This window comes from Echinops telfairi, unplaced genomic scaffold, assembly GCF_000313985.2.
Source record: "Echinops telfairi isolate 266 unplaced genomic scaffold, ASM31398v2 ScPeMD7_4225;HRSCAF=4972, whole genome shotgun sequence".
Taxonomy (NCBI): domain Eukaryota; kingdom Metazoa; phylum Chordata; class Mammalia; order Afrosoricida; family Tenrecidae; genus Echinops; species Echinops telfairi.
Genome location: NW_022108124.1, coordinates 18,813,071 through 18,822,731, shown reverse-complemented (window position 1 = coordinate 18,822,731; position 9,661 = coordinate 18,813,071). Strand labels below are relative to the sequence as shown.

Genomic DNA, 9,661 nt, shown 5'->3' with positions numbered 1-9,661 from the left:
TGTGTGTGTGTGTGTGTGTGTGTGTGTGTGTGTGTGTGTGTGTGTGTGTAAAGGTAGGGGCCCTCCCTGGTGGCATCATGGTTTCACATTGGCTGCTAACCACAAGGTGAGTGGTTCAAAACCAAGAGCTGCTCCGCTGGAGAAAGACAGAGCTTTCTACGCCCATAAACAGTTACAGCCTCAAAACCCACACGGGCACTTCTGCCCTGCCCTACAGGGTCACCATGAGCATGCACTTGAGGGCAGTGAATTTGGTTTGGTTGAGTTTACGCATAAAGGAATCTATAGACATCTGTATACACATATACATGCTGTGTGTATGTATATGTTTGTCTGTATAAGAAGCTGACCCTTAGAGTTCATCGTGTAAAAAAGTTCTCTAAGTCCCTTGGATGTTATCTCCCAGGTGATGTGGAAAACTGGCTCTCTTTGGAAAGAGTTGCCTTTGGGTGTGGAATCTGTGGGCCCCCTGGCAGCTCAGAAAGTACATCTCAACAGACAAGGACTGAGATTCCAAGGCAAACGGGGGCTTACCTGTGCCACTGGTCCACGACGGCCTTGGACGGAAGCCTCCAGATCATTCTGGGTTTGGGCTGCCCCACAGCCGAGCAGTTCAGTAGTAACCTGTCCCCAAAATTCACCTCCATCCATCTCCGGGATGCAGCTTCTATCCTGGGTGCCATCTCTCGCTCCTCCACCACAAGCGTCACCACCCTTCTCTCTGAGCCCGTGGAGCTGGTGGCAATGCACTCGTAGGTGCCCCCATCCTCAGAGGCCACCTGTCTGACACTCAGAGTTCCATTCAAATGTAAGGAAAACTTAGGGTTGATACGTTGCAAGGGTTTCACTTCAGTGCCGTCTGGGAGGACCCAGTACACGCTAGGCCTAGGGGTTCCTCCAGCCGTACAGGGGAAGGTCAGACTGTCACCCTGAGGCCCCACGAGGACTTGCCGTTTCTGTTCTAGAATAACAGGTGGGGCTGCGATGACTTGCATCCTGACCAGCAGGGAGTCCCGGCCAGCCAGGTTGCTGGCCGTGCATTTGTAAAAGCCACGGTCGTAAATGCTGACGTCGTCCACCACCAGCGTTCCATCGGACTGCACCCGAGCCCGCTGGCTGCCTTCGGATGGGTCGGACAGGACAGTTTGGTTTGCCAGGACCCAAGAGATCTCAGGGCTCGGCCTGCCTTCGGCTCTGCACTTCAGTGCCACGGAGCTTCCCGAGTGAACCGTGATCTCTTTGGGACGTCTCTCCAGGATCCTGGGGGGGTAGGACACCACAGACAAGGTGACGTGAAGGCGGTCCGTGCCCAGAGGATTGGAAGCCGAGCACAGGTACTGTCCGCGGTCCTGGATGCCCACGCTCTGGATGGACAGCGTGCCATTGGGGTGCACCCAGAACCTGCTTCTCTGCTTCCTTCCAGACAAATCAAGTCCTGATAAGAAGGAAGGGAAACGATAGTTATACGCCTTCCGCGTTTAGTTTAAAAAATCATAATTAGTTCACATGGTCAAATCAAGAACAAAGTCATATTTTGGGTATAGAACTGCTTATTAAACTATGTTTATAAGTAAAATGAGGGCATTCGGCATCAGATTGCCAAAATAATTCCCAAAATTTCTTATCCGCTTAGTTTAAAAGCCAGATGAGTAAACGCAATGACCTATTGTTACCATAGCGCCTGGCGCCTGAGTCTGCTCTACAGCCTGAAAGCACGCTCTGAATGAATGTTCCCGAAACAACTGGGTGAGCAAAAGGTGCCTGTGCCCAATGAGGATGTTGGCCCCGTGCAGTGTCTCCGAGAAACTGGCAACTGGCCTTGAGTCTCGGGACGTGTGACCCTGACACAGAACAGAACCTCTTCCTAGTGCTATGCCTCACGACTCGGGGAAGTGCAACCAATTCAAATACCTGATGAGACTCTGGTCCAGCGGACGGTGGGAGCGGGGTCTCCAGCAGCCTCGCAGGGAAGGAAGGCATCAGACTCCGCTGGAACGGTAAAACTTGCGGCGTTCCCTCCGACAATTCTGGGCTTTTCGAGTGTGCTCCGAGACAGCATGTCAAAGGGGCGGAATTCGGAAGTGATCGTCTTTGTCACTTGTGTCCTCTCAAAGCCACTCTTTGGGGCCGTCTTCGATCCATCCCACTTTGGCACAGGAGTGAGGGCCCCTGGCGAACCAAACGTGGTCGGCACGCTCACTTCCAGTTTGGGTTTTTTTCTGGGGATTTCTGGATAGGACTTGGGCCAGAATTGGTTTTCTGTCCAGGGGGCGGGAGTTGGTTTAGAACTCTGTGGTTTCACCGTGAGCAGGACCGGCATTGGAGCCGACTGTAAGTTGTCAGAGTAGGAGGGGGTGGGTCTGATGGTGAACTTGGCACTTGGGGGGACCTCGGCTGATGTTGCAGTCCCAGCTACTGGCGGGTGTGAATCAGCATCCCCCCTGGAGGGTTCTGACAGCTCGGCTACTGCATCTATCATCCTAAAAGTGGGAGCTGCCACATGGTCCGTGGCGGAATGTCGAGGAAAGGGATGAGTGGGAACTGGCATGGGGGTGGCCGGACTGCTCAGGATTGGGCGCCCAGTGGAGTGGCTAGTCTCCCTGGTTGTGGGCCCCCGGGGAAGTTGGCGGGACAGCTTTGCCTCACGAGCTGTTGTGCTCTTCCGAGGCTGAAAACTCTGCTGGTGGTGTGCTTCAGCTCCGTCCGTCGGACGGAGAGGTCTTGAATGGAGACTCACCTTGCTTGCGATGCCTTTTGGACTTTCTAGGGGAGGAGGAGTTGAAGCAAAAACACTGGGTGGGGTCAGATCTGCGAGGTTCAGCCCGCCCCTATCCTTCTGAGGCTCCGGCCGTCTGTGTTGTCTCCGGTCCTTGGGTCTGACGGTCTGGATATTACCGACGACAGATGCAAAGGCCGTTGGAGGTGTTGTCCGCATGGCTGTGTGCGTGGATTTGAGGTGTGTGATGTGTGGCTCCTGGCTTGTGACACTAGCCACAGAGTCAAGGGGCGTGAAGGGCCGCTGGGTCACTGGTGAGGGACGGCTAGGAATTTGTACTGCAGTGGTCTCACCATGAGCTGTAGCCTGTGCGGCCAGAGCTGAAGTGGATACCCGCTTTGTGGAGAGGGTTGCTATATGGAAAGGGGAGACATGAGCAGGGGGTGTTTGGGGAAACACTGTGCTTTTCTCTGCATGAAACTGATGCTGTTTCTTAAGCCACTCTTTTGGGGAATAGTTATTTACAAAGACGTGATGCCCGGGGAATTTCTTTCTTGGAAAACTGGTAGTGGCTATGATACGAGGCGTGGATGGTTTTGTGATGGGCTCTGGAAGGGATGCTATCCTCAACGAATCTCTTTCAACTTCACGGGAGCTGGGCTCATTGGGGTCACGCGTCGTCACTGAATGAGTAGCTCCCAGAGAGAAAGATGTGGGGCCACGGGTCCTAGCTGCATCCGTTGGAGCCGCTCGGGTGCCTTCAGCACGGAGATCCTTTACTGCGGGCACCTTCACTTCAAGAGCTCCGGCTTCCTTGCCAGCTAGCAGCGGTCGACTCTGGAGGGGCCTTGCAGGCTCTCCAGAGGTGGGTGTGGCGAAGTCGGTTTGCGGGGGGCTGACTGGGGGAGGAGCTGGAGAAGACCAGGCGGCTGTGGCAGAGGCAAGCCTCTCCGTGGGCGTGGGCGAGCAGGAAGGGCAAAGCACGCTGCGCTCTTCGGGAGCCGCTCCGAACCGTGGTCTCATGAGGCCATACCTGTGCCGCCCGAGAGCTGGAGTTCTATAGGGGCTTACCAGCCGCCCCCTGCCCCAAATTTTCCTCCTCCTCCCAAAGCGTCTGGAGGGTGCAGCGCTCATTGTGATATTTCTAGGGATCTCGAGCCCAGATTTGGCAGCAGCGTGTGGATCTGCAGAGAGGGTAGAGGCGCTAAGCCTTTGAGCAGCATGAGAGTAGAAATCCTTGCTCCTGGGTTCGCTGGCTGCTGCGGCAGGTGTCGGACGAGCCCTCGGAGTATTCACCGATGCCAAGAATACGCCGGATGTGCTGTTAGCATGGCTAAGCACTTTGCTGCTGACATAGCTGGTCGCCCGTGGCGGAGAGACCGTGTGGGAGTTTGGGCTGGGGGTGTCCTGCCTCTTGGTGGATGCGGTTGGATTTCTCTTCATTGACACCGTGGTCGTGGTCGTTTGCACAGCAGCCTGGGGGCTGAGCTCTAGAGGATTCCCAGGTGGCGGGATCAGTGGACTCACAGCTGGGGAGACGCTGGTGCCAGAAGTCATGACGTCCATCCCGGGGTCTGGGGAGGTGGCTGTGGGATCAGCAGTCAGGGTTCTTGCTGGACCCAGCAACTCCTCATCTGGAGGGAGCACCCCGGAGCCTTCTCCCTCGCCAGGCGGTGTCTGGGGCTGGGGCCCTGGTGGAGTGGGCTGCCCTGGGCTGTTCTCCGGCTTGTCCAGGGCCGCCGTCTGTTTCGCTTTCCCCAAGAGCACAGCCCAGCGCTGCGGGTCGATTCGCCGAGCAGCGGGAGGAAACTGTCTCCTGTGCTCCCCAAACTGTCGGTTCCGGAAATCTCCACGTCGGCGGGGTGCTGACTCCCGGGAGCTGTGCTCCTGCTTTGGGACCGGCACTTGGTTCCCCACCTCTGCCTCCACTGGCGCTGATGTAAGGAGTTGTACCGCTGGGGGCTCCGTCGGGTGAGCGCCGGGATTCAAGCCATCGAGTCCAGAGCCGCCCACTTCTCCATCAGGCTCCGCTGGCCTCGCTTCTTCTGTTTGGACCGAAACTCGGAACGTCAACAGATCAACCCCTGATGGGTTGGCAGCCACACAGCGATAAAGGCCCTGGTCTTCCTGCGTGACCTGCATGATTCTTAATGCACCGTGCTCACCGATGTGCTTGTCTCTCGAGGACTGAGAGAGCACCGTGCTTCCGGGAAGAACCCAGCTGACGGAGGCGTCGGGGCTCCCGGTGGAAGGACATGGAAGCTCGAGCGTGTCCCCGAGGACGACTGTGTGGGGAGCCCCATCCTCGTGACGGGCTCCGACGGGGGGTTCAACCACAGTGAGCCGGTAGGTGAGCACATCTGCGTCGCCAGCATTGGTGCTTATGCAGTGGTACGGCCCCGCATCAAAGCGATCCGCTCTCAGAAGCTCCAGTTTCCCGCTCTCGTCTATCAGGAGCCGTCCGTCCTCACTGACGTAAGGGGCTCTCACTTCACTCCCATCCGACAGAAGCCACTCCAAATGCGGGGTGGGGTCTCCTCGAGCCGGGCAGTCCAGCTCAATCGCCCCACCAACCAAAACGGTGCGTTCTGGCTTCCTCTTGGTGTCCCTTGAGATCAGGGTCCATCCGTATGCTCCCGGTTTGATCTGCTCCCTCGGCACAGTGACGTGAACATCACTCGAGTAGCAGATATGCAGGGTGCTGAGTGTCGTCGCAGCTCTGTCGAGTCGCAGGGAAACATAGTCTTGCATTAACCAAGAGGGATCGGCGTTGAGATGTGCCTCAATGTTGGTGAAAATGCCTTCGGCCTTAGAAGCCACCTGCTTATACTTGTATCCGTGCTGGGACGCTTCCGGGATCAAACGTGCTCTTTCTAGGATCAGCGGAGAATCACTGTACAAAGCTAGAACCTGCCACACGGGCTGAATGTGGCCGAACGCGACATTACACACCAGACCTGTAGAAAGTGGTGTGTGGAGCACGATGGAGGCGCCTTGCTCTGTGAATGCAGTGGATGATGTTCTGGAGGGTTTCTGGACCCTGCAGACCACGTTGGCTTCATTTCCAGACTGGTCTGTCATATTCAAGGTGAGGGAACCCAAGGGTGCCATGAAGTCTTGGGGAGAGGGGAAGGCAGAAGCGGTGTCTTCCAGAACGGTCAGGTGCTTCCGTTTCAAGGCTGAGTCAATCGTTGGCTTGACACACTGGAAAGCTGCAGCTGGGACCACAGCCAAGGGCTTGCCTTTGGAGGCCCTGGGGTCCACGCAAAGTGGGCATTGCTGAGCGCCGGGGGCACTTCTGTCTCTCTTGCACTTGATTACATCTAGGGGGGAAATCACAATGGAGTTATTGCCAGTTGAAACGTTTATATGAATTTACATTGAGCATTTTGAGAGAAATTGTTTTTGCTGGAATTTGAAACAATTGGGGACAAAAAGTCATGCTTAATAGAGAGCTTTTTGCATTCTTTGTCTTTCTGGTGATTTCTTAAAACTATCGTACACACACACACACACACACATGCATCTTTATTTACAGGAGTGAAACAGGCCATTACGATTTGTTTGTAAGGAGTTCAGACTTCAGAGGGAGAGGCCACTAGACGTCAGCCCTAGAAACCCAGAGCAGCAGAGCATGTGTGGTTAAAATTCTGGAGGAGAAGGTCTTCTTCCTTCTTGGTTTTGTTTGGCTTTGGCGTTTTCTTATGTACAATAAAAAAAACATCATTTAATGGCACACCCAATTGCTTCTGTGGAATGCCTACAGGTGTGGCTGGTCTATGGTAATTCTCTCACCTTCAGATTAGCAAACTCCTGAAGGAAACACCCGTTTACAGGTTAAGAAAACAAGCCAGAGAGGTTGCAAACACAAAACTAAAAAAAAAAATGAATTCACTGTCATGGAGTTGATTCTGACTCAGAGTGACCCTAGAAGGACAGAGTAGAACTGTCCATGGGTTTCCGAGACTGTAACTCTTTACTGGAGTAGAAAGTCTGCTCCTCTTTCTCCCTTAAAGTGGCTGGTGATTGTGAACTGCTGATCTTGCAATTAGCAGACCACGTGCAACCCACTACATCACCCCTAGCCGAAACAGATAACATGGGACAGAGCCCAGTCTTTCTGATACGTCATCTTGATTCTGCTTTGTGCCCCACGAAGATTACATTTGGGTGTGAATAAGCAGTATTAAAGGGATGGCAGGGAAGGCATTCTAGCAGAGAGGCTGCCTTGCACGGTCAATCAAGAAGGATCAAATGCGAAGCTACTGCTTATCAGCCTAGCTTCTACTGAGGTGTGGACACTAGTTAGAGAAGCTTCCATCTCCCTCAAAAATTCCCTCAAAGGATTCTGTGTTCTTTGATCGACAGCAGCGCAAAACTGCAGCTTGGACATCTGGGGAGGCTCAGCTCATGTTGTTTTGAGCTTGAAGAACAAAAAGAAGTCTGCAGGGACCAGACCAGGGCTGTCGGGCAGAGGGGATAAGGTTTCACAGTGAGACCCTCGCAGGAGGAGCAGGGACATTGTCAGGATGCAAACAAATTCCTCAGCTCAACCTTTTTGGCTTTTCCCCATAACTGATGCTTTTCAGTTGTCCTAAAACTTTGTAATAAGCCTTTGTGATCATTTTGTGTCCTTCAAGAAAAATCAAGATTAGCTTTTGGGAATCTAATAATAAAAACACCTGTTGCTACAAACTTCTAAGCCAGTGGCTCTCAACCTTCCACATGCCGCGACTCTTTCATACAGTTCCTCATGTTGGGGTGACCCCACAACCATAACATTATTTTTGTTGCTACTTCAGCACTGTCATTTTGCTACTGTTATGAATCTGGCGACCCCTGTGAAAGGGTCACTCGACCCCCCAAAGGGGTCACGACCACAGTTAAGAACCGCTGTTCTAAGTGGACTTGCCTTGAATTTAACTAGCTCGGCTGATTCCCCACCCCTGGAAGCCACTGTTTGGATTGGACCATTGTTCTTTTTGAAGGAACCCTGATGAAACCAGTCATGGAAATCATTTGTTGGCAGCCATGCCCGGGATTTGAGGAAGGAGCGTCAATGAGCTTTGGAAGTATCTCCTTAAGAGAACTGGTATAAGCCACCCATTGATTGCAGGCACAGACCCAAACACAGGTGAGTTGGAATAAACGTGCCTGTATGAACTGGGGGCACAGGAGTGAGTCTTTTGAATTACCCTCATAGATTAAGGTGACCAGATTTTAACATTGGTAAAGCGGGACGCCATTGATAAAACTCATATCCTGGCGAAATAGCCACATGGCAGTCGAAAACTGTATACCCTAGCTTGTCGTGCGTGCATTCTTTCCAAAAATCAGGACTTTTTAAAAACACAGCACAACACGGGAAAAATTGTTAAAAAGCGGGACTGTCTGGTCACCTTATCGTAGATACCAGACCCTGCTCCAAAGTCCTTCTGGGGAGGGTACAAACCTCTCGCCCTCCGGTTAGCCCTCCAGTGCACCAGCTCTCTCCACCTCCAGAACACTGTCTCTTCCAGGTTCTCGATGTCCACCCATTGGCCACCCGACGTGCTACTTCCACAGGGCCTGACCATGGGTTGCCCACCCTTGAGGGCCCAGTGTAGGAGCATTTCCTCTGACTTGGCTCCACGCTTTACGTCCCCCTGGTACTGTTGTCCCTCACGGTCCACTCCTAGAATACCTTGTTTGGTGAGTGTCTTCCCCTGAGACCCTGAGCTGCATTACAACAGGGACCTCGCTTGTCCATCCCTGTGTGTCCTGCCTCGGTCCATAGGGGCTCAGGAAAGATCAGTGGAAGATAGGGAAGGAAGGAAGGGAGGGAGGGGGAGGGGAGGACTTGGAGGCAGGGAAGGAGGTAGGAAATCAGTGACATTTCATCTGCCTTGATGATGGAAGGCTTTTAAGAACCATCGTAAACGGGATCGCAACAGCATCTCAAAAGAAGTAGCCAGGAATGTAGGATCCGTGAGCTTATGTTAACGAGAGATAAACCGTTCAGAAGAGGGTGGGACTGCAGAACTGAAAGAATGAACCAGGTGTACATGTCGACACCGTGTATGAATGGGTGTATGTCTTACTACGTGTATTCTCAACAACAGCAGCGATGTGCACACACACACACACCATCGAGGATTCATGTGCTCAGAGGCATAAAGTTGACCAGAAGGACACGTTCGTGCAATCGTCTAAACGGGACTTAAGACATAGCTGTGGGAAATAGACAAGCAGGGTTTAAAGTTTCCATCTGGAAAGGCCCCGTGGCCCGCCTGACTCGCAGCAGGCCCACAGGACACAGGGGATCTGCCCCAGAGGTCTTTTAAGGCTGTGGCTCGTTGCCGAAGCTGACTGGCGGCCACATCTTTCCCCCCCAGAGTTCCCACAGTACCACTGTGCCACCGGATCTCCTTCGATGGAGGGGCAGTCCAGCCCAGCTCTGAACGCAGGACCCATCCCGTCCCACGAGGCCTCATGACACCAGCTTCGGGAAGTCTCTGCTGGCTCCAACCACAGGACAATGGCTTTGACCATCAGGTGCCCGCTTTGTCCACGTTTGCACCAGGATCGACTCGATGGCAGCGAGCCAGGCCCTCGAACTGATCCCTGGGAAGGTCTGGAGATCCCTCTGGCTGAGAAGGTTATGCCTTCCCAAGACGACCCGCACCACAGATGGCCGACACACGAGGGCCCTTTGCAAACTCACGTCTTTATGAAAGCTAACCAATGGGTGCAGGGCCGATGGCTAACGTGGCTGTAGGGTGGACAGAGGTGGCCGACTGCCAGCCTCTCCCTGCTCCTGCTGGCTATGGTCTCATGAATATGCAACTTCACCTACCTGTTGGCTTTCCCATCTGTACACAGACAACGACATCACTGCCTGACTGGATTCCTTTCCCGTCTGTAAACACAGACAACGACATCACTGCCTGACTGGATTCCTTTCCC

At 53.6% G+C, this 9,661-nt stretch overlaps 1 protein-coding gene across 1 annotated transcript in view; it reads right to left on the bottom strand.

Annotated features, from left to right (window-relative positions):
- IGSF10 (immunoglobulin superfamily member 10) overlaps nucleotides 1-9,661 on the bottom strand; it is a 32,025-nt gene that overhangs the window by 9,715 nt on the left and 12,649 nt on the right. The window contains exons 4-5 of the mRNA XM_004708646.1: nucleotides 1,912-6,039; nucleotides 535-1,435 (exon numbers count right to left, since the gene is read on the bottom strand). Coding sequence (XP_004708703.1) covers nucleotides 535-1,435; nucleotides 1,912-6,039 — 5,029 coding nt within the window. The remainder of the gene's footprint in view (nucleotides 1-534; nucleotides 1,436-1,911; nucleotides 6,040-9,661) is intronic.